This window comes from Triticum aestivum, chromosome 1A (genome assembly GCF_018294505.1).
Source record: "Triticum aestivum cultivar Chinese Spring chromosome 1A, IWGSC CS RefSeq v2.1, whole genome shotgun sequence".
Taxonomy (NCBI): Eukaryota; Viridiplantae; Streptophyta; class Magnoliopsida; order Poales; family Poaceae; genus Triticum; species Triticum aestivum.
In genome coordinates, this window is record NC_057794.1 from 60822739 (window position 1) to 60847865 (window position 25127).

General features: G+C 44.8%; 1 protein-coding gene and 1 pseudogene across 7 annotated transcripts; both read left to right on the forward strand.

The window, feature by feature from the left end:
• LOC123093172 (uncharacterized) overlaps nt 1-6683 on the forward strand; it is a 43190-nt pseudogene extending 36507 nt beyond the window's left edge.
• Nucleotides 6684-6894: 211 nt separating this feature from the next.
• On the forward strand, nt 6895-10008 carry LOC123190064 (uncharacterized). 7 transcript variants are annotated; one of them, XR_006496143.1, is made up of 4 exons: nt 6895-7379; nt 7474-7527; nt 8621-8812; nt 9244-10008. XR_006496143.1 is itself a non-coding variant. In XM_044602632.1 (4 exons), the coding sequence occupies exons 1-4, from the start codon at nt 7195-7197 to the stop codon at nt 9488-9490; spliced, it is 405 nt and encodes a 134-aa protein (XP_044458567.1). In that variant the 5' UTR covers nt 6902-7194; the 3' UTR covers nt 9491-10008. The 7 variants fall into 7 exon arrangements, 1 of the variants encoding a protein (XP_044458567.1); XR_006496145.1 differs by having other exon boundaries at nt 6895-7209; nt 7291-7379; nt 8621-10008; XM_044602632.1 differs by lacking the exon at nt 8621-8812 and having other exon boundaries at nt 6902-7209; nt 7291-7379.
• The last annotated feature ends 15119 nt before the right edge of the window (nt 10009-25127 follow it).

A 25127-nucleotide genomic window follows, 5' to 3' on the forward strand; every position in this document is an offset into this window, starting at 1 on the left:
GCTAGTTTATTCCTGTGTGTAGAAAAATATAGGATGACTAATATTGTTGTTCTGTTGTTCTGATCCGTGTATGGGGTATATATAGAGGTACAATGGAGGGAGAAAGACTTGGAGTATAAGACAAGTTGTAGCATGTTTAAGCTATTCTATCTCTACATCCTTATCTCTACCTTAAACATGATTACACTTCTAACATCCCCCCTCAGTCGTAGCGGGAGTGAAGCGAACGAGTACGACTGGATTTGAAGTCGTGTGCTTTCGTCGTCTTCTCCGTTGCGTCATCATTCTTCTTTGATGGGTCGGTACCTAGGGCGATGACTGCGTCCCCTTCCGGTACCTTCCTTGTCTCTCCTCTCTTCCCTCCCGCAGTCACAACGGGAGTGGAGTGAACGCTGGTGACGACGCGGACGCTGTTGACTGGAGTTGTTGCCGATGTGTTGTTGTAGACCAAGCCATTGATGTCAATGTAGCCGATCATGGTGATGTAGCCGTGGTCGATGTAGTCGTGGTCGATGATGTAGTCGTCATGGATGATGAAGCCGCACAAAGCCGGAGGCGCAAAAAAAAGCGCTATGACGGAGTTGCAGACGTGGACGATGCACCTTGCGGATGTCAGAGGATGCCGTCGGCAATGAGTCCACCGATTTTGCCAAGACCGGAGGAAACCCATCGAGCACACATCAGTTTTGCCAGAACCGTGTGGCCGTGTGGGGTCGTCACTGTAGTGACGCCGTGTCGATGCAGTCGTGTCGTCGTGGATGACGCGGCCGATGCCGTCGTGGAGATCGCGTCTTGCAGAAAAGTCTGTCAGAGGACGCTGGGTGTCCATCTTGTGGACAGGACGGCGGCGTTGTGTTGACGAAGATGTTGATGAAGACCACATTAATGTAGACCTTGGCGATGATGTGTCGGCAGTGGCGTCGCGGCGGCGTCCCGAGGATGATGTTGCTTGAAGGTGTCCCTCGCGGCGACCAAATGTCTATGCCGTGTCGCGCCGGAGAAGTCGAGGAAGAATTGCATCGCTTTCCACACCGGCCTGGCGTGTGGACGATGCATGTCGTAGTCGCTTCTCGTAGATGCATTCGATGAAGTATGTTGGCTTGTAGCCTGGTGTAGTCTTAGAGCTTGATGACGCAGCGGCTTGATGTAGAGGTGTCGGTGCAGAAGGTTGAATCGATGGAGGCCGCGCGTCCTTCGTGTGTGTGGTTGCTGCGGTCTTTCCAACCCTGGCTACCCTGATGCTTACGTGGTCGCGTATTGGCCGGCCTGCGTTGCTCCTGTCCGGTGTCCGTGCAGAACGCGCAGATGATGCGATGGTCTCCTAATTTTCTGGCTCGTTTGGCCGGCCTGCGCTGTTCCTCGCGTCACGCCGCATGTTGACGTAGAGCGAACGTGGTGATGGAGGGTAGTCGAGGAAGGCGGTCCGAACGTGAAGATAGCGTCTCGCTTGGAGACTTCGAGTTGCTGGGTCCGGCGGGCGGATGGTCGATGCAGAGACCGTGCTTGTGGCCGCGATGCTTGCCGGCTGGATCGGATCAAATCGCCAGAATCCCGTGGGCGCTTGGGGAAGCCGTCGACTGCACCGGAAGAGAATCGACGCAGGGCTGCAGATCTCCTTGATGTCATCCATCCATTCATGGATGTTGATTCGTGGCTGTATCCACCTTGGCTACGCATGCATGCGGAGACATGCAAGAGATTAATCTATAGGAGTTCGAATCCCTCCCGTAAACGGGAGAAGCGCGTAGAGGTCTAGAGGATAGATGACTGCCCGGGATTAACGCCCTCCCGCGATCGGACGTGCGTATTCTGCTTCCGTTCCGCTGGTGGAGACCAGCTTGGATCCTCAAGGCGACAGAAGGATGTTGATGAAGACCCACGCTGCCAGCCGGGTGTCGCCGGATCAAAGCCGTCCGGAGTTGCGCCCGTCCCCAAGATGCCGCGGTCACGGCTCCGCGGGACGACGCTCTGAGCCGATCGGTGTGGAGTTTACTCTCGTGGTGTTCAAGCACCTGTACGCGTGCGGCTGTGGGCGCACGCCAGCGCCTCGACGGAGCTCGTTCGGCTGGCCGGGGCTGCTCCGTCCAGCGTCCATGTGGGACGCGTTGCGTGAAGGTCTGTGCCGAACGTTGCTACCGCCGGAGACGTCAGATTCTGCGGGAGTTGATGGAGTTCTAGATGCCGATATCTGCACTGATTTTCACCGGAGATTCGAGGGTCGTGAGGATCTAATCTAGGCATTTTATTTGCGGCTAAGCTGGATCTAATCTACAAATTAAAAAATTTCGAAATTGAGACCTAATCTAGTCTAAAGAACGATCTGATTTTTGATCGAGACCAAGTAGAAAAATATAGAGGTAATATATAGGATGACTAATATTGCTGTTGTGTTGTTCTGATCCGTGTATGGGGTATATATAGAGGTACAATGGAGGAAGAAAGACTTGGAGTACAAGACAAGTCGTAGCATGTTTAAGCTATTCTATCTCTACATCCTTATCTCTACCTTAAACATGATTACACTTCTAACACTGTGATGGCATATGCTCGCTGAAATCGCACCTGTTTTAAATTCCTAGGGGGGAATACCATCCTTGCAAGCACTCGTGAATTATTTACAGCAAATATAACAGTGAGTTCCCTTTTTCAGTGACATCATCATTAAATGGTATTTCAGAGAAACTAGGACAAAAGGAAGGAGGTGCAGCAATGACATTTGATCATATAACAAGAGTTCTAGAGGATTTAAAGTGTACTACTACCAGTGAAGATCCGAAAGAATTTACTTTTGGTAAGATGCTGTTGATATTTTTACTCTGCATAAGTCCGGTACATGAAAGTTCTATTGGTAAAATGCTTAACATGTAGTCCAGTTCTAGCTTGCAAGAAATGAACTGTTATAATTCGGAAGTCAAACCTTGCCACTACGCGATGGGTGCCACAAGAAAACTGGTTCCAGTCCAGTCCAATTCCTGGATTGAATTGTGGTGCCTTAATGTATCAGTTATATTTGAATTTGGACATTATCATGTGAGCTAGTTCACACTCCGCACTTCAGATAACAAGACATGTTGATTGGTCTGTCCATGAAAAAGTACCGTAACCATGACATCTTCCGTTGTTTTCGTAATTAGTTCGAGCTTAGTTACCATTAGGTTGCTGATACTGACGGCCTGCTATTTCGTGAATTGTGCTATATGCAGTGACAACACAATATTCAACCGAAGAGTGATTTTTTTTCTAAAGAATACCTGGAAATTATGTTGTAGAAACTTACTTTCCTGGTTACTTGTCTTCTATTCTAAACTCTGGATGTTCAAATTTAGTATGCTGACCTTGAGTTAACATCATAAGTTTTTTGTAAGATTCTGAAACACTTGATGTTCAAATTTAGTTTGTCAGCCTTTGAGTGTACATCATAAGTTCTTTTTGTAAGATTCTCATGACAGTGGTACTGTTTTTCTGTAGATTTACGCAAAATGGTTGAAGCATGTAGAAATGAGGAGGTACCAGATTTTTTGCTACTGTTTCACAGTTTATTTGAGTTAAAAGACACTCCCCCTATCCTTTATGTACTAACAGTTCACATGAACATATCTTTTTATTGTGTGCATTATAGATCGAGTCGCTTGTGAAAAAGAAATATGGGCAAGAAGCTTTTACAATCTTTAGGCTATTGGTCACACAAGGTTGTGCAGTTGAAACAGATCAAGTAAGTACTCTTGTACATTGAGGACATTGTAGGACTATGTTCTGTTATTGTTGTCAATCTCTTTGGTTGTTAAGAAAGCTTCTGTTATGCATTAAATTTAGTCGTGTGATCCTGTTTTATGAATTTTTTATTTGACGACGTGGCTTCCTGTTGCAAATTGCAGTGCACAGTACTAAACTTTGATTGCAAATGTGCAGATTATTGACACGACAATTCTTGACAAGCAGATTGTTCATTCAACTTTGTACAAACTATGGAATGATGGGTATATAGATACAGAGGTCTGTCTCCTTGTTCCATCAGAAAAGCAGTATTTTTGTTTGGAGGACAGAGAGAATAACAATGATAAACCTCCTTGCTTTAAATGTTATTTGTGCGGTTTATCTAAAAGATAACTTCAGTGCTTTGATGATCTACTATTTTGCTATACCAGGCAGGTGGCCTGTAATAGGGCCTGTAAAAGCCTTACAAAGGCATCATGGATTTATGATATATTGCGTTACTTCCATCATAAATCTGCATACATGTATAGGCATTTATGCAATTTTACAAGGCTATTTGACCATAATTGGGACAAAGCTTGTAAACAAACTTGATAAATTAGTTAATACAGGAGGAAGTGTCTAAAGGGTTCTTGACACGTTAAGTACTTAAACGCAAATAGCATCCAGTTGTATGTACTAGAGGAATTCCTAGTTATGTGAATGGTGCTCAAACACCTTAACCCACAGTATTTAACTTTGTAGTTTTGCAATTGGTAATACCATAAAAGTTTAGAACTTCTTGCACCCATAAGTTACACCAGCTTAAGAGCATATCTAGCAGCTTCTGTAAATACTCAATTCCTTAAAATGGTTTTAGGGAATGTCTGTAAGATTCCTTCTAAAATATAGATCCATTCCTTCTAAAAATATCTCTACCATTCCTTACAAACTTGTTGGGCGCCCGCCATGGTTTGTCCTGCGCTGACCTCAGAGCTGATGGCAGCCGGCATGGAGGCTTGGACGGGGCCCGGGACGTGCACGGGGGAGGAGCTGGCCGGGGGACTTTGATTCGTACTCCGCGTGGCCAGCGTTGAGTCTTGGACGGGGCCGGGACGTGTGTGGTGGAGTCTGGAGCTACCTACATCGGTGGCAGGATGAATCGGGAGCGGCGTGGTGAGTGTGGGAGGGGAACAGCGGTTCGCGCGAGGGGGATGAGTAGGATACCAAAAATTTGCAGAAAAAAATCTAGTCTTAGGAAGATCCTTAAAAAAAATTTAAGGATAAAGAATATGATAGGGGAAGGGGAGCCTTGCCGCAGTGGTAAACCTGTTGCCTTGTGACCATGGGGCATGGGGTCAAGTGTCCGAGTCCTGGAAACAGCCTTTTGCAAAAATGTAGGGAAAGGCTGCTTACAAAAGACCCAAAGTGGTTGGACCCTTCCCCGGATCTTGCGCAAGCGGGAGCTATATGTACTGGGCTACCCTTTTTTAAAGAATTGGATAGGGAATCTCCTTGTAGTTGCAAATTCGAAGGAAGGGTGGGTTATAAGTATTCTTCTAGGGAGGCTCTAATGCTGCATTTGTGTAGTTGGAACTATGCATAAATAGTGCATGTGAAAGTGATTCTATTGGACCGACGCAGTAGAAAATTTGCTGGAAATAGGAAGTTGGATGCATCTGCCAGTGCTGTTTTTGTGCTTCTGTTTTACTCCAAATAAATGTTTGCATTAGATGCTAGACAAAATGATATGTTTTCAAGTCACATAGAACCGTATCCTTGCTCCACACAAGTGACTCATGGCAGAGTTATCGTCTGACAATTTTTCTACAGCAACTTTCAGGTTTCAGTTTCTTTCCTGGAGCAATAGTTCAGAACTTTCACCCTATGCAGCTCTGCTACCTCAGTTTCAAGCTAACCTAAAAGAATTGACTACTCTTATGATTAAAGCTAGGAATACTTGTGTAGTTAATTACAGGATATCTATATGCATGGTGTATTGCTATACTGCAAGTTCATAAGCAAAAAAAATATGCCGCATTTTGTGCTTCTGTTCACAATAATCTCTTTATGTTTACAGAAAATCGCTTCGGCAGCAGGAACAGGGTATGCACAGTTTTTTGTATGGAGAGCCAAAAATACATTTCGTGAACAGTTCATCGATAATCTCTACCATGTTGCTTTGAACTTGCGCCACATGGTGAATTACATTGCTGAACTTCTACTCGAGGTTATCATCTCATGATCACCATTACAGTTTTTTAGCTGCAAGCTGAGCTTTCAAAACAAAACATTATTTATTAGTTTTACATATCATGAAATCATGATGCACGTCAGGATTGGTTGCTCTATGCCCCATATGTTTATGATCATAGTCCATACATGACTATATAGTGTATTTGTGCCATATCATAGTTGCAATTCAGTATGTTTGTTTCCTTAACGAGTCACAAATGATCAATGTGCATTCGTCGTACTCCATGTTTCAGGAATAATGTATGTCTGCAATATGGGATTTTTCAGGAACATGGTCTACTTGCCACCATGCCATCTTACTGAATGAACTTTTATCATGTTGAAACTACTTTGTTGACTTGAAGCAGATTTTACTTGCACAGATGTGTGTAACCTCACCTCAACTCACGTATTGTTTAAATATCATGGGTTGCAGGGTTCGAAGGACGAAATGAAGCTGCGGAACAGAAAGAACATTTTGATCCTAGCTCTCATTAGACATGATGACTCCCTCATGCTGTTCCATGATTTTTGAAAACACTGGAGCCGGTGTTACCATATACTCCCTCTGTTTCTAAATATTTGTCTTTTTAGAGATTTTAAATGGACTACCACATACGGATGTATATAGACATATTTTCGAGTGTAGATTCACTCATTTTACTCCGTATATAGTCACTTGTTGAAATCTCTAAAAAGACAAATATTTAGGAACGGAGAAAGTATATAAATGTAAAAAGGAAAACAGACTGAAGTTGAACGACTGAGTTAATGTATCTTAGGTGATACTCTCTCTGTCCGTAAATATATTTCTTTCTAGAGATTTTAATATAAACTATATACAAATATATATATAGATATATTTTAAAGCGTAGATTCACAATCTTTAAAAAACTTATATTTAGAAACGGAGGAAGTACAATATAATGCGAGTCGATGGAGCTATTGACCAGATTCGATGAACTTATCGCTGGGACAAGTTAAGTACTACTCCCTCCGTCCGAGAAAAGTTGTCTCCGACGAACACCTCCCCTTTCTTCCAACAAACTACGCAGCCCTCACTCCGACCGCTTCCCTGCTCCGTCGCCTGGCCACGCGCCGGCCGCCTGCTCTATTGCGTCGCCGCCTGCTCCATCGCCTCGCCACGCACCGGACGCCTTCTCCCCGTCGTCTCGCCGCTTCTCTTCGTCCGCACCAGGAAATCAAGAGGGAAGCGATCCCCTTTTCTGCAAATCCCGCGACTTGCCGGCTCCGGCGGCGGCGCTTATGTCCTGGAGGCAGGTCCTCGAGCTCCTCCTCCCGACCCCGAGCTCCTCGTCCTCGAGCTGCTGCAGAAGTTAACGACAGTTGCTCCTCCTCCAGGTTCTCGAGCTCCTCGCCCTCTTAGCTCCACCGGCGGCGCCGCCGCCGCTTCTGCTTCTGCTTCTGCTGCCCGCCCGCCCACCGCGCAGGTCCTCTGCTTCTGGGGCTTCTTCTGCTTCTGCTTCTAGTTGCTGTTTTCAGTATGGTGAGCTGATTTCTTTCTTATCCTCTTGGTTTCTGCAGCGATTGGAGGTGGACTTGGTGCAGAAGAATGGATCTTGCTTCCGTTGATCTCAGGTGAGCTAAAGATGCTGCTTCCATGGAACATACAGTATGCTTGACTGTATAACTGTAAAGAATTTTGGAGTATATTTTGTGTGCTGATCATTTTGTGTTCTGTTGCAATAAGATCAAAGTGTACAGTACTGAGCATTTTGTGTTCTGTTCTGTTGAATGTGCAGCTACTCTGAACATACAGTACTGAGCATTTTGTGTAGAAATTTCTTTCTTGCTTACGTAAGATGATCTGCATTACATTTCCTAAAATATCTCTATGCACTCAAACCAAAAGGAGTACTATCAGTGCTCTAATTGGGTCTACTAACCGTGAAATCCTACCGAAACTGTAACACTAATTCATAGAGGGCATGGATAAGGATATGCATCTGGTAGCTCATAGAATATGACTAGCCAGGGATGAAATTACACTAGGTGCGTTCAATCAAAATCAATCTATTGGTTGGCTTACTACAGGACTAGAAAACTAGAACCTGGCATGGCTACGTAATGTAGGAGATCTTTCTTGTTGTGGCCAAAAGAAAATGGATGGATCTACGTAATGTAGGAGGAGGATCATGTTTTCAGTGCCTTAGTACACAAAAGTAGGCAAAGTTTCTATAACAATATACTTAAATGCAAGGAAAAAATAAGCAGCAAGTTTATTCAGTTAAGGACGGAATTATTTTGATCAAGTAATTACTGTGACAATATTGCAACATTTCTTCAGAGTACATGATCAGTTTTGCCCCTTTTCAGTAAAGGGGTGCAACAACTTTCTGGGATTTCTGAAACTATAGTCACTGGGACAATATATAGTCACCTGGGAGTCACCTGGGATTTCTGAAACTATACTGTCACTTGGACAATTCAAAACAGTTAACTGATAGTGTCTAAAACAGTTAAGTGTTTCTGGGATTTCTTTTTTCTTCAGTAAGACATGATTTCTTTTTTCTTCTTCTTTTTTCTCTAGTGTGCCATCCCTTTTTTTAGACTAAAAGTGAATCAGAGCAAAAGTCTTCCGTGTCAGTTTGCTAGAAATAATAGAAGAAGAAGTTACAAATTTTCAATTACATTCATAACACTTTGCTCTAACTAATTTTTTTGCTCTCAGTTTAAGTTGAAGATTTGACCTGGAATGACCAGTCTCAGTTTAAGTAACATATTCTAGTAATGCGACAAGCACATCTGTACTGCTCTCAGTTTAAGTTACAGATCACATTCACAACACTTAGTTTGGAAAACTTCAAAGCATCAATATCTATTCCTGCTACCCCTGGTCTTGATCCAACCATTGCAAACTCAGGTAAAGTACCCTGCCCCTGCTCCTTCACATGCTTCTATCAGTGGTTATCTAACTGAATTTTCACATGCTTCTATCAGTGGAAAACTTATATTGTTTGCTAACATTTTATAAACAAAACACATGGAAGCAACTCTATATATGATCCATTTTGAGTAATTAATTTGGTACTCGATTTGCTGTTGAATTCTGCAAGTCCTTCAGTCTAAGCCTATGAGTAACACTGCTTGTTCACTAATTCAGTTTACTGTACAATTTACTCTACAAACTGAATATTGTATGTGTGTGTGTGTGTGTGTGTGTGTGTGTGTGTGTGTGTGTGTGCACGCTCATCAAATTGCAGACTAGATGATCGGTTGCTACTCTAATTCACCTCAATTTGACATCAATTTGATCTGCACAACAAATTAACATCAATTTGACACTGATTTCAGAGGCGGCGAGGAGGAGCTGGGTCGCCTGGACGAAGAAGAAGAAGAAGAAGAAATCGGCGAGGAGGAGCAGGTGGGCGCCTCTGTAGAAGGTGGGCGGCGGCGCTGGGCCCTACGGTGGAGGCACTGGTCACCTCGGTGCACGGCGGTGGAGCAGCGGCGGCCGGGGTCTTGCCCAACTCCCGCAACAGAGTGGCTGGCCTTGGCGCGCCGGGGTTGCGACCGGGGATGTGAGAAGGACGACGAGTAAAGCTGACCGTGATCCGTGGAATCGCCGCTCGTCGAGGTGTCGCCGCGGAGGAGCAGCTGGGCGGCGGCGAAGCTCGCCTCCGCAGCGCAGCTAAGCAGGGCGGCGCAAGATGGCAGCTGCGGGGCAGGTGGGCGGCGGCGCAAGTGGGACTTCGTCGCTGGCTGATCCTACGGCGGCTGGGGCACGCGGTGCCCGTGGGCGACAGGGGGAGGCGGAGGCTGGGGCGCGCGCGGTGCCTACGGGCGTCGGGGGAGGAAGAAGGGCTGATTAGCACGAGATTTAAAGTGAAAAGGGGTTTTCTGCAAAATTACAGTTGAACTATGCTGGTGACAACTTTTTCGGGACGGAGGGAGTACCTTTGATCCAAATTTCAATTCTTTTTTTTAGTAAACGGCAGGAGCACTCCCTTTTCTATTTTTTGAAGATAAAAAAGGTTTTTTTAATGAAAGGTAGATGAGGCTCTACCTTATATATTTCAAAACAGGCCTAGGCCTGGGACCAGGGGTCGATTACATGAAGCTTACATTGAGCACCGTGGTGCCATGGCTATAAGCAGCCATTTGAAAGAGGGAAAAAAGAAAAAAAAAAAGGGGGGGGGGAGGGGGGAAAACAAGAACGGTACAAAAGCTAAATTAGCCCAAGAGATGCACCCAGCTTGTAATAGCATCCTTGTCCACTGCGAACCAACCTGTGGTTGAGATGGTTAGGTGGACAGTGGTATCCCCAACCCACCAGAGTTCAAATCCTGGTGCTCGCATTATTTCTGGATTTATTTCAGGATTTCCGGTGATGCGCTTTCAGTGGGAGGAGACGTTCCCGTCGACGACGAGGCGCCTACGGTGACTGCGTAAATCTCAAGATGATATGCCGGCTCAGTCTCTCGGAGGTGCTCATAAGGATAGGATGTGTGTGTATGCGTTCATAGGGATGAGTGTATGCGCGTGTATATGAGCGCTTGTGTCTGTACTGATGCTCAAAAAAAGCATCCTTGTCCACCTGCCTTTTGGCCCGGTGCTGCCATGCCTCGAGAAGTTGCGACATATATCGTCTGAGATAGATCGGAGACCATCTCTTATCGTTGAAAACTTGATCATTCCTAGCGTGCCAAAGAGTGACGGCAGCCGCAGCAAAAAGAATGTGTACGCCGCTAGAGTTAATCCAAGTTCGCTGAGCTCTGTGCATAAAATGGACAAGGTCCGCAGAACTGGAGGCTAGGTCGTTCATATGGAGCGCTTCCCAGATAATAGAAGCCGGATAGCAGCGCAGAACAATGTGGCTGGCAGATTTGCTGGCGGGGCAAATGTCGCAGTCCTGGTGCTCGATAATCAAAGACCATTGTTTCCGTAGCATGTTATCCCTCGTGTTTAATCGCCCTCAGAAAGCTAGCCAGAGAAAGATACGGTACCTCAGAGGAATGATCTTGTCCCAAATCCAGGAGCTAAATTCGCAGGCCACACCTCTGAATGTAAGAAGTTGGTAAACCTGAGATGTAGTGAATGGCTTATGGTGTATAGTAGAAGTTCTGACATCCGAGCCGAAACCTGCTGGTGTTGATGCCAGAAGAGAGTGCAGCATCTGTAGCTCCTGAATGGCAGTGGTAGACAAGTTTAAGTGTAGCTGAATGCACCAGGTATTGTTGGAGAAATGAGAAGCCACCGTGCAACTGCCATCCTTAGCATACGAGAAGAGGGTAGGCAGAAAGAACTGAAGTCGCCCCACCGGTAACCAGTTATCATGCCAGAAAGAGGTAAGCTTGCCAGGACCCGTCGAACACTTAGAGGATGCCAGGACTGTAGGAATGAGAGGTTTGAAGTTCTTCCAGATTGTCGTGTCACGATTTGAACTCTTGAGAGGGATAACAAGCCTGCAATACTGTTGAGCAAACCATTGAAAGCATGGGACATCCGAGGACTGCAAGACTTTAGCTGCGAACTTGATGAGCAAAGCCTTGTTATGAGCAGAGAGATCCCTAATGCCCAAACCGCCTGAAGATCTTGGGAGAGTGGCGAAATACCAGGCAACGAGGCATTGGCCACCCTTGACCGTGTTCGTGCCTTGTCAGAAAAAAGCCCTCAACAATTTTTCCAGCTTACTAAGAGATTTCTTAGGCCAGAGAAAACAAGTCATATAGTAACTTGGGATGCTAGCAAGAACTGAGTTAACCAGAGTCAAACGGCCACCATATGACAGAAAGGTGGCTAGCCATCCTGATAACCTCTTCGTCCACCCGACGCATGATAGGCAGAAGCAGGCCATGCTTAATTAATCTTGTGTAAAGAGAGTGGCAGGCCTAGGTATGTGCACGGGAAGCTTGAGACAGGGCAACCAAAAAGATCAGCAATTTCCTGTGTGTTGCTCGAGTCGAGGCAAATAGGGATCATAGTGCTCTTGTGGAATTGGTTTGCAGTCTAGTGAAAGCTGAGAAGTCAGACAAGATCTGTTTAACGATAGCCGCTTGCTGAGAATTACCCTGGAACAAAAGCAGTGTATCATCGGCGTACTGGAGCACCGGGTACAATCGGTCGGAGCCAAGCGGGTGTATCAGGCTGCCTTCTTCAAAATGTAAACAACACAGTCTTTGTAGGACATTAGCGACCAGAATGAACAGGTACGGCGAGATGGAATCGCCCTGATGGAAACCTCTCCAAGCAACGAAAGACTCACCAAGCTCGCCATTAAGCATGATTCTGGAGCTGGCCGTGGTCAGAAGCGATGGAATCCAGCTAATCCATCACGAGGGAAAACCACGAGGCTGAAGAATGCTGAAGAGGCAGGTCCAGCTGACAGAGTCGAACACCTTTTGGAAATCCAATTTGAGGACCATCATCGGCAGTTTTCTCTTATGAGCTGTTTGAACCATGTCAGCCATAGCAAAGTTCTCACATGTGATCAAGGAGGATTTGCGAATGAGTTTTACAAGGCTTTTCACAGTGTGATCAAGGAGGATTTGTTGCTCTTCTTTGACCAGTTATACCACAACCAGGTGGATCTCCCTGGCATCAATCAAGCTCACATTTCACTCTTACCCAAGAAGGAAACACCCCTAGAGCTGCGCGATTTCATGCCAATTTTCATGGTTCACAGTGTTCCTAAGTTGGCTAGCAAGGTTCTTGCCCAAAAATTACAAGATAAAAAAAGGGTTATATGTACAAGACGTTAATTAGGTTATGTTCTGTGCTGGATTCTCTTGGCGCATCAGATTGTAATCTTATTTCTTCTCCAAAGCCGAGTATATTATAAATCAAAGCATAGCAATGTGCTACCTAGCCATATCTATCCACTCTTCGGTCATTTGGTTATGAGTGCCCAATCTATAATCATGTCGAAGGTACTATATTTTTGTACGATAGAAATAATAATTGAAATTTTGCTTATTTTGTCAGGCGCACAGTTTGATTTAGGTATTAACCATTTCTCATTAAGATTATTGTCGAACTTCCGCAGTGGCACTTCTTTTGAGTTTTAGTTGGTTCACTAGCTGATTATGTTCATGCTGAGATCGGAGTTCCATGATTGGAACACCCTAGTCCAGCACGTTCCATCTCTCCTTGCTTGTCTGGTTTCTTATGAGAAAACTCCACATGCAATAATTTCTTCTTCCTTCGCCAAGGTTGTGTTGGGAAATTCTAGTTCAATGGCTACATTTTGGTAATGTCCAGCATGCAATTGATCTGGTATTGATTCTCCACTTGGTATGTCAGGCCATCTTTGTGACTTGTGAAAGTTCCAAGTGGTTGTGCCTTTTTGCAATGCTTGGAGAAGACGCGGACTCTCTTCATTTGGTCGTGTGTCACATCCACCTCCTCGTCGAACAACGCCATTCGAGCTTCTAGGCCCGCGACGGCCTCCATGCCGGAAACGTAGCGGTTGGGGCTGATAGTCGCTTCCCCTATATAACACGTACCACGTCCCCCTCGAAGGGTAAGACGTTTCTGCTCCGCACATTTGTGACATATCATAGTTGCAATTCAGTATGTTTGTTTCTTTAACGAGTCACAAATGATGTGCAATGTGCATTCGTCCTAACAAGAATAATGTATGTCTGCAATATGGGATTTTGCAGGAACATGGTCTAATTGCCACCATGCTATCTTACTAAATGAACTTTTACCATGTTGAAACTACTTTGTTGGCTTGAAGCAGATTTTACTTGCACAGATGTGTGTAACCTCACCTCAACTCACGAAATGTTTAACTATCATGTGTTGCAGGGTTCGAAGGACGAAACGAAGCTGCGGATTAGAAAGAACATTTTGATCCTAGCTCTCACTGGACATGATGACTCTCTCATGTTGTTCCATGATTTTTGAAAACTAGCCAGTGTTACCATATATATAAATGTAAAAAGGAAAACAGACTGAAATTGGATGACTGAGTTAATGTATCTAGGTGATATATTTTTCTTCGTTATGGCATTTTGGTGATGTGGACAATATTATGTTAGTCAATGTAGTTATTGACCAGATTCGATGGACTTGACAAGTTAAGTACTCCCCCCTAATCCAAATTTCAATTCTTTTTTTAGTAACCGGCAGGAGCACTCCGTTTTCTATTTGAAGATAAAAGAGGTTATATGTACAAGATGTTAATTAGGTTATGTTCTTTTTTTTTGCGGGGTACTTAGGTTATGTTTTGCGCTGTGGTTCTCTAGGCACATCAGATTGTAATTTTATTTGTTCTCCAAAGCTGAGTATAAATCAAAGCATAGCAGTGTGCTATAGCCATATCTATCCACTCGTTTGACACGAAATCCTACTGATTTACCTGGCTCTAAGGTCATTTCGTGATGAGTGCCCAATCTATAATCATGTCGCAGGTAATATATTTGTATGATAGAAATAAGAATTGATTTTTTCTTATTATTTTGTCAGGCGCACAGTTTGATTTAGGCAATATTCTGTATTAACCATTTCTCATTAAGATTATTGTCGAACTTCCGCAGTGGCACTTCTTTTGAGTTTTAGTTGGTTCACTAGCTGATTATGTTCATGCTGAGATCGGAGTTTCATGATTGGAACACCCTAGTCCAGCACGTTCCATCTCTCCTTGCTTGTCTGGTTTCTTATGAGCAAACTCCACATGCAATAATTTCTTCTTCGTTCGCCAAGGTTGTGTTGGGAAATTCTAGTTCAATGGCTACATTTTGGTAATGTCCGGCATGCAATTGATCTGGTGTTGATTTTCCACTTGGTATGTCAGGCCATCTTTGTGACTTGTGAAAGTTCCAAGTGGTTGTGCCTTTTTGCAATGCTTGGCGAACACGCGGGCTCTCTTCATTTGGTCCTGTGTCACATCCACCTCCTCGTCGAACAACGCCATCCGAGCTTCTAGGCCCGCGACGGCCTCCATGCCGGAAACGTAGCGGTTGGGGCTGATAGTCGCTTCCCCTATATAACACATACCACGTCCCCCTCGAAGGGTAAGACGTTTCTGCTCCACACATTTGTGACATATCATAGTTGCAATTCAGTATGTTTGTTTCTTTAACGAGTCACAAATGATGTGCAATGTGCATTCGTCGTAACAAGACTAATGTATGTCTGCAATATGGGATTTTGCAGGAACATGGTCTAGTTGCCACCATGCTATCTTCCTAAATGAACTTTTACCATGTTGAAACTACTTTGTTGGCTTGAAGCAGATTTTACTTGCACAGATGTGTGTAACCTCACCTCAACTCACGAATTGTTTAACTATCATGTCTTGCAGGGTTCGAAGGACGAAACGAAGCTGCGGATTAGAAAGAACATTTTAATCTTGGCTCTCACTGGACATGATGAATCTCTTTTGAAAACTAGCCAGTGTTACCATATATATAAATGTAAAACGGAAAACAGACTGAAGTTGGATGACTGATTTAATGTATCTAGGTGATATATTTTTCTTCGTTATGGCATTTTGGTGATGTGGACAATATTATGTTAGTCAATGTAGTTATTGACCAGATTCGATGGACTTGACAAGTTAAGTACTCCCCCCTAATCCAAATTTCAATTCTTTTTTTTAGTAACCGGCAGGAGCACTCCCTTTTCTATTTGAAGATAAAAGAGGTTATATGTACAAGATGTTAATTAGGTTATGTTCTTTTTTTTGCGGGGTACTTAGGTTATGTTTTGCGCTGTGGTTCTCTAGGCACATCAGATTGTAATCTTATTTGTTCTCCAAAGCTGAGTATAAATCAAAGCATAGCAATGTGCTATAGCCATATCTATCCACTCATTTGACACGAAATCCTACTGATTTACCTGGCTCTAAGGTCATTTCGTTATGAGTGCCCAATCTATAATCATGTCGCAGGTAATATATTTGTATGATACAAATAAGAATTGATTTTTTTTCTTATTATTTTGTCAGGCGCACAGTTTGATTTAGGCAATATTCTGTATTAACCATTTCTCATTAAGATTATTGTCGAACTTCCGCAGTGGCACTTCTTTTGAGTTTTAGTTGGTTCACTAGCTGATTATGTTCATGCTGAGATCGGAGTTTCATGATTGGAACACCCTAGTCCAGCACGTTCCATCTCTCCTTGCTTTTCTGGTTTCTTATGAGCAAACTCCACATGCAATAATTTCTTCTTCCTTCGCCAAGGTTGTGTTGGGAAATATTAGTTCAATGGCTACATTTTGGTAATGTCCGGCATGCAATTGATCTGGTGTTGATTTTCCACTTGGTATGTCAGGCCATCTTTATGACTTGTGAAAGTTCCAAGTGGTTGTGCCTTTTTACAATGCTTGGCGAAGACGCGGGCTCTCTCCATTTGGTCCTGTGTCACATCCACCTCCTCGTCTAACAACGCCATCCGAGCTTCTAGGCCCGCGACGGCCTCCATATCGGAAACGTAGCGGTTGGGGCTGATAGTCACTTCCCCTATATAACACGTACCACGTCCCCCTCGAAGGGTAAGACGTTTCTGCTCCACACATTTGTGACATATCATAGTTGCAATTCAGTATGTTTGTTTCTTTAACGAGTCACAAATGATGTGCAATGTGCATTCATCGTAACAAGAATAATGTATGTCTGCAATATGGGATTTTGCAGGAACATGGTCTAGTTGCCACCATGCTATCTTACTAAATGAACTTTTACCATGTTGAAACTACTTTGTTGGCTTGAAGCAGATTTCACTTGCACAGATGTGTGTAACCTCACCTCAACTCACGAATTGTTTAACTATCATGTGTTGCAGGGTTCGAAGGACGAAACAAAGCTGCGGATTAGAAAGAACATTTTGATCCTAGCTCTCACTGGACATGATGACTCTCTCATGTTGTTCCATGATTTTTGAAAACTAGCCAGTGTTACCATATATATAAATGTAAAAAGGAAAACAGACTGAAGTTGGATGACTGAGTTAATGTATCTAGGTGATATATTTTTCTTCGTTATGGCATTTTGGTGATGTGGACAATATTATGTTAGTCAATGTAGTTATTGACCAGATTCGATGGACTTGACAAGTTAAGTACTCCCCCCTAATCCAAATTTCAATTCTTTTTTTTAGTAACCGGCAGGAGCACTCCCTTTTCTATTTGAAGATAAAAGAGGTTATATGTACAAGATGTTAATTAGGTTATGTTCTTTTTATTTGCGGGGTACTTAGGTTATGTTTTGCGCTGTGGTTCTCTAGGCACATCAGATTTTAATCTTATTTGTTCTCCAAAGCTGAGTATAAATCAAAGCATAGCAATGTGCTATAGCCATATCTATCCATTCGTTTGACACGAAATCCTACTGATTTACCTGGCTCTAAGGTCATTTCGTTATGAGTGCCCAATCTATAATCATGTCGCAGGTAATATATTTGTATGATAGAAATAAGAATTGATTTTTTCTTATTATTTTGTCAGGCGCACAGTTTGATTTAGGCAATATTCTGTATTAACCATTTCTCATTAAGATTATTGTCGAACTTCCGCAGTGGCACTTCTTTTGAGTTTTAGTTGGTTCACTAGCTGATTATGTTCATGCTGAGATCGGAGTTTCATGATTGGAACACCCTAGTCCAGCACGTTCCATCTCTCCTTACTTGTCTGGTTTCTTATGAGCAAACTCCACATGCAATAATTTCTTCTTCCTTCGCCAAGGTTGTGTTGGGAAATTCTAGTTCAATGGCTACATTTTGGTAATGTCCGGCATGCAATTGATCTTGTGTTGATTTTCCACTTGGTATGTCAGGCCATCTTTGTGACTTGTGAAAGTTCCAAGTGGTTGTGCCTTTTTGCAATGCTTGGCGAAGACGCGGGCTCTCTTCATTTGGTCCTGTGTCACATCCACCTCCTCGTCGAACAACACCATCCGAGCTTCTAGGCCCGCGACGGCCTCCATGCCGGAAACGTAGCGGTTGGGGCTGATAGTCGCTTCCCCTATATGACACGTACCACGTCCCCCTCGAAGGGTAAGACGTTTCTGCTCCACACATTTGTGACATATCATAGTTGCAATTCAGTATGTTTGTTTTTTTAACGAGTCACAAATGATGTGCAATGTGCATTCGTCGTAACAAGAATAATGTATGTCTGCAATGTGGGATTTTGCAGGAACATGGTCTAGTTGCCACCATGCTATCTTACTAAATGAACTTTTACCATGTTGAAACTACTTTGTTGGCTTGAAGCAGATTTTACTTGCACAGATGTGTGTAACCTCACCTCAACTCACGAATTGTTTAACTATCATGTGTTGCAGGGTTCGAAGGACGAAACGAAGCTGCGGATTAGAAAGAACATTTTGATCCTAGCTCTCACTGGACATGATGACTCTCTCATGTTGTTCCATGATTTTTGAAAACTAGCCAGTGTTACCATATATATAAATGTAAAAAGGAAAACAGACTGAAATTGGATGACTGAGTTAATGTATCTAGGTGATATATTTTTCTTCGTTATGGCATTTTGGTGATGTGGACAATATTATGTTAGTCAATGTAGTTATTGACCAGATTCGATGGACTTGACAAGTTAAGTACTCCCCCCTAATCCAAATTTCAATTCTTTTTTTAGTAACCGGCAGGAGCACTCCCTTTTCTATTTGAAGATAAAAGAGGTTATATGTACAAGATGTTAATTAGGTTATGTTCTTTTTTTTGCGGGGTACTTAGGTTATGTTTTGCGCTGTGGTTCTCTAGGCACATCAGATTGTAATTTTATTTGTTCTCCAAAGCTGAGTATAAATCAAAGCATAGCAATGTGCTATAGCCATATCTATCCACTCGTTTGACACAAAATCCTACTGATTTACCTGGCTCTAAGGTCATTTCGTTATGAGTGCCCAATCTATAATCATGTCGCAGGTAATATATTTGTATGATAGAAATAAGAATTGATTTTTTCTTATTATTTTGTCAGGCGCACAGTTTGATTTAGGCAATATTCTGTATTAACCATTTCTCATTAAGATTATTGTCGAACTTCCGCAGTGGCACTTCTTTTGAGTTTTAGTTGGTTCACTAGCTGATTATGTTCATGCTGAGATCGGAGTTTCATGATTGGAACACCCTAGTCCAGCACGTTCCATCTCTCCTTGCTTGTCTGGTTTCTTATGAGCAAACTCCACATGCAATAATTTCTTCTTCCTTCGCCAAGGTTGTGTTGGGAAATTCTAGTTCAATGGCTATATTTTGGTAATGTCCGGCATGCAATTGATCTGGTGTTGATTTTCCACTTGGTATGTCAGGCCATCTTTGTGACTTGTGAAAGTTCCAAGTGGTTGTGCCTTTTTGCAATGCTTGGCGAAGACGCGGGCTCTCTTCATTTGGTCCTGTGTCACATCCACCTCCTCGTCGAACAACGCCATCCGAGCTTCTAGGCCCGCGACGGCCTCCATGCCAGAAACGTAGCGGTTGGGGCTGATAGTCGCTTCCCCTATATAACACGTATCACGTCCCCCTCGAAGGGTAAGACGTTTCTGCTCCACACATTTGTGACATATCATAGTTGCAATTCAGTATGTTTGTTTCTTTAACGAGTCACAAATGATGTGCAATGTGCATTCGTCGTAACAAGAATAATGTATGTCTGCAATATGGGATTTTGCAGGAACATGGTCTAGTTGCCACCATGCTATCTTACTAAATGAACTTTTACCATGTTGAAATTATTTTGTTGGCTTGAAGCAGATTTTACTTGCACAGATGTGTGTAACCTCACCGCAACTCACGAATTGTTTAACTATCATGTGTTGCAGGGTTCGAAGGACGAAACGAAGCTGCGGATTAGAAAGAACATTTTGATCCTAGCTCTCACTGGACATGATGACTCTCTCATGTTGTTCCATGATTTTTGAAAACTAGCCAGTGTTACCATATATATAAATGTAAAAAGGAAAACAGACTGAAATTGGATGACTGAGTTAATGTATCTAGGTGATATATTTTTCTTCGTTATGACATTTTGGTGATGTGGACAATATTATGTTAGTCAATGTAGTTATTGACCAGATTCGATGGACTTGACAAGTTAAGTACTCCCCCCTAATCCAAATTTCAATTCTTTTTTTTAGTAACCGGCAGGAGCACTCCCTTTTCTATTTGAAGATAAAAGAGGTTATATGTACAAGATGTTAATTAGGTTATGTTCTTTTTTTTGCGGGGTACTTAGGTTATGTTTTGCGCTGTGGTTCTCTAGGCACATCAGATTGTAATTTTATTTGTTCTCCAAAGCTGAGTATAAATCAAAGCATAGCAATGTGCTATAGCCATATCTATCCACTCGTTTGACACGAAATCCTACTGATTACCTGGCTCTAAGGTCATTTCGTTATGAGTGCCCAATCTATAATCATGTCGCAGGTAATATATTTGTATGATAGAAATAAGAATTGATTTTTTCTTATTATTTTGTCAGGCGCACAGTTTGATTTAGGCAATATTCTGTATTAACCATTTCTCATTAAGATTATTGTCGAACTTCCGCAGTGGCACTTCTTTTGAGATTTAGTTGGTTAACTAGTTGATTATGTTCATGCTGAGATCGGAGTTTCATGATTGGAACACCCTAGTCCAGCGCGTTCCATCTCTCCTTGCTTGTCTGGTTTCTTATGAGCAAACTCCACATGCAATAATTTCTTCTTCCTTCGCCAAGGTTGTGTTGGGAAATTCTAGTTCAATGGCTACATTTTGGTAATGTCCGGCATGCAATTGATCTGGTGTTGATTTTCCACTTGGTATGTCAGGCCATCTTTGTGACTTGTGAAAGTTCCAAGTGGTTGTGCCTTTTTGCAATGCTTGGCGAAGACGCGGGCTCTCTTCATTTGGTCCTGTGTCACATCCACCTCCTCGTCGAACAACGCCATCCGAGCTTCTAGGCCCGCGACGGCCTCCATGCCGGAAACGTAGCGGTTGGGGCTGATAGTCGCTTTCCCTATATAACACGTATCACGTCCCCCTCGAAGGGTAAGACGTTTCTGCTCCACACATTTGTGACATATCATAGTTGCAATTCAGTATGTTTGTTTCTTTAACGAGTCACAAATGATGTGCAATGTGCATTCGTCGTAACAAGAATAATGTATGTCTGCAATATGGGATTTTGCAGGAACATGGTCTAGTTGCCACCATGCTATCTTACTAAATGAACTTTTACCATGTTGAAACTACTTTGTTGGCTTGAAGCAGATTTTACTTGCACAGATGTGTGTAACCTCACCTCAACTCACGAATTGTTTAACTATCATGTGTTGCAGGGTTCGAAGGACGAAACGAAGCTGCGGATTAGAAAGAACATTTTGATCCTAGCTCTCACTGGACATGATGACTCTCTCATGTTGTTCCATGATTTTTGAAAACTAGCCAGTGTTACCATATATATAAATGTAAAAAGGAAAACAGACTGAAGTTGGATGACTGAGTTAATGTATCTAGGTGATATATTTTTCTTCGTTATGGCATTTTGGTGATGTGGACAATATTATGTTAGTCAATGTAGTTATTGACCAGATTCGATGGACTTGACAAGTTAAGTACTCCCCCCTAATCCAAATTTCAATTCTTTTTTTAGTAACCGGCAGGAGCACTCCCTTTTCTATTTGAAGATAAAAGAGGTTATATGTACAAGATGTTAATTAGGTTATGTTCTTTTTTTTGAGGGGTACTTAGGTTATGTTTTGCGTTGTGGTTCTCTAGGCACATCAGATTGTAATCTTATTTGTTCTCCAAAGCTGAGTATAAATCAAAGCATAGCAGTGTGCTATAGCCATATCTATCCACTCGTTTGACACGAAATCCTACTGATTTACCTGGCTCTAAGGTCATTTCGTTATGAGTGCCCAATCTATAATCATGTCGCAGGTAATATATTTGTATGATAGAAATAAGAATTGATTTTTTCTTATTATTTTGTCAGGCGCACAGTTTGATTTAGGCAATATTCTGTATTAACCATTTCTCATTAAGATTATTGTCGAACTTCCGCAGTGGCACTTCTTTTGAGTTTTAGTTGGTTCACTAGCTGATTATGTTCATGCTGAGATCGGAGTTTCATGATTGGAACACCCTAGTCCAGCACGTTCCATCTCTCCTTGCTTGTCTGGTTTCTTATGAGTAAACTCCACATGCAATAATTTCTTCTTCCTTCGCCAAGGTTGTGTTGGGAAATTCTAGTTCAATGGCTACATTTTGGTAATGTCTGGCATGCAATTGATCTGGTGTTGATTTTCCACTTGGTATGTCAGGCCATCTTTGTGACTTGTGAAAGTTCCAAGTGGTTGTGCCTTTTTGGAACGCTCGGCGAAGATGCGGGCTCTTTTCATTTGGTCCTGTGTCACATCCACCTCCTCGTCGAACAACGCTGTCCGAGCTTCTAGGCCCGCGACGGCCTCCATGCCGGAAACGTAGCGGTTGGGGCCGATAATCGCTTCTGCAGTGGCACAATCCTTAACCTCTATGCATATGCCCTCTACCGGGTATCTTTGGAGCATGCAATCATGTCGGCATGCTGATGGGCTTCAGGCGTCACGCAGTGCCCACAACTCGGTAATTCCGATATTCTCCACACCGGCAGGGGGAGCATGGTCCGGCTCAAAGCCAAAGATTGCGGGCTCCACAAATACGGTTGGCGCTGGCCCTGGGACAGCGAGGGGCCCAGTAGCAGGTTCCGCAAATGGGGCGGGTGGATGAACCGGGATCTTGACAGGTACGGGCATGGGGTCCACAAATGGGGCGGGACGGGCGCGGCCTCCGGCACAGCTTCGACGCAAATTGCCATTGATAGTTAGAGCATCTCTAGTGGAACGTGTAAATTTGGACGTGTATATCTTCATATACACGTCCATATACACCTTGCAAAATTATACATCTCTTAGTTTTTCAGTGGAACGTGTAAATTAGGACGTGTATATTTCCAACGGCTATATTTCCAACGGCTATATTTCCAGCGGCCATATTTCCGATCTATATAAACCACCCCTACCACCTCTCTTCCAGCACACTTCTATCTGTGACTTCTCTTCTCACCTACATTTCTCTATATTTCCAACGGCTATATTTCCAACGGCCATATTTCCTTTCTCTGTTATTGCAGAACGATGCTGCGTTGATGGAGTTGCCTGCTCTCCAATTGGACTTTCTAGTTGTGTTTGTGTGTAACCAAAACCAAGGGTGTCCAAGAAGCTTTGGTCAGTATCCATCTGCAAGCAACCAATGCACAACAATTTTAGACCACAATCTGGCATCAAATTGACAATTTTAGACCACAGCTATGCATCTCCTCCATCTCCCCTGCATCGTCTCCCCTGCATCTCCTCCACGGCTATGCATTTCCCCTGCATCTGCATCTCCTCCATCTCCCTGCATCTCCTCTACGGCTCTGCATCTCCCCTGCATCTGCATCTCCTCCATCTCCCTGCATCTCCTCCATCTCCCTGCATCTCCTCCCCGCCGCCCCTGCATCTCCCCCCTCCCCCCCCCCCCACAGCTCCGCCGCCCAGCCCCCACGCTGCCCCGCCGCCCCTGCATCTCCCCCCTCCCCCACCACAGCTCCGCCGCCCAGCCCCACGCTGCCCCGCCGCCCCACGCCGCCCCGCCGCCGCCAGATCGGGCTGCAGGGCGTGCGGCCGCCGCCCCTCTGCTCCCGCTCGCGAGGAAGGGAAAATGGTTACCTTGGGCAGCGGCCGGAGAGGAGACGCGACGGCGACCTTGGACGGCGGCCGGAGAGGGGCGACGGCGACCTTCGGGAGGCGGCCGGAGAGGAACAGGAGCGGGAGCGGGTGTTTTTTTCGGTCGTGGGAGCGGGAGCGCGAGCCCACGAGCGTGGCTCGGTCGTGTTTACTCCCATGCCAGGTACGCTCGTGGTAGCGACGTCTAAATGTGCACGACGTGATACACGATCCACTGGGAAGGCTTTTTTGATCTTGATAGTGTAAATTTAGCATCCACCTCCATATACACCATCCACTAGAGATGCTCTTAGTGTGGTGAGTGAGGGGAGGGCTAGAGCTTAGGAGGCAATCCCGATAAATGAAGGATACTATTGGTTTGTCCTCGATCTCGCGTGATTGATGCGCTTTGCAACGAACCACCGTATAATGTCATATGCCAATATTTTGGGAACATATACATCATCAGAGCATCTTCATTCAAGCCCCCGCCTTTTTTAGATGCCGGCGGGTAAAAAACGCCTCACTCGGGGCTTTAGGAACCTGTTTTGCGCTTAATTTGGCGAAAGTTACGGCCGGCACGTCCACCCCAAACCCAGCCCCTAGGAGGCAGCTGGGAACGCCGACATTTCTTTTTCACATGCAACGGTCCACTTGCCAGCCCCTCTCTCTCATCTCTCCTTTTCTTTCTCCTCTCTCCTCTCCTTTTCCTTCCACCACGGCACCACCTACCACACACAGCCGGAGCGGGGCTCGCGCGGCCGTGGCGGCGCACGCATGGCCGGGGCAAGGCTCGCGGTCGCGCGGCCGGGGAGGAGCTCGCGGAGCGCGCATGGCCAGGGCGGGGAGGGGCTCGTCTTCTTCGTCGCCGGACGCCGCAGACCGCCTCTGCGCCATGCCAGCATCTCCTCGAGCGCTACCACTGGTCCTCCCGCGCCAAAGCCGCCCCCGTCGAGCTCTGCCTCCTCTCCGTTTTGAGCCGCCCGTGGCACACCTCGATCTGTCGCCGTTTCCACAGCCTCGCCAGCACCGGACGGACGCCGCTGCCGCCGCCTGCTTCCAAAGCTGCCCTGCAGCCTTTGCCAAGTACGCCCCCAGTCGGTTTCGCCCCCAAGCACGGGCTCGCCCCCAAGCACGAGCTCTGCCTCCTTGAGCATCCCGCACGCTGCCGGCTAAGCCGGGCCTCGCCTCCATCCATGTGCGTCCACGCCTTCGCCGGTTTGCGAGTCACCGGCAAGCTGCCCCGACCTCAAGTTGCCTCCGCTGTCGGGCTTCGGTATTTTTTTCTTCAAGATCAGCAACATTGCCCCCCGCCATGAGCGGGCGTCGTCTTCTCCATGGACATCCACGAGTCACGCCCGCGTCCACGCTCGCCGGGGTCCTCACCGGGCACGCGGGGCACGAAGACGGAGCGGCGGCGGTCGAGCTCGGTGGGCGCATGCACAGTGCGTTCGTCGATTGGGTGGGGGGGTGGAAAATTTGTTGTCCCCCGATACAAAAAGTCCGCCCATGCCTTCCTAGGAGGCCGAAAAAACGCCTCCTA

Bases quoted from the DNA above. Each gene is read 5' to 3' on its own strand.
- LOC123190064 (XM_044602632.1), top strand. The intron at 7,380-7,473 runs GTCCTCTGCTTC...TGGTTTCTGCAG, and splicing joins CCCGCCCGCCCACCGCGCAG to CGATTGGAGGTGGACTTGGT. The intron at 7,528-9,243 runs GTGAGCTAAAGA...CACTGATTTCAG, and splicing joins CTTGCTTCCGTTGATCTCAG to AGGCGGCGAGGAGGAGCTGG.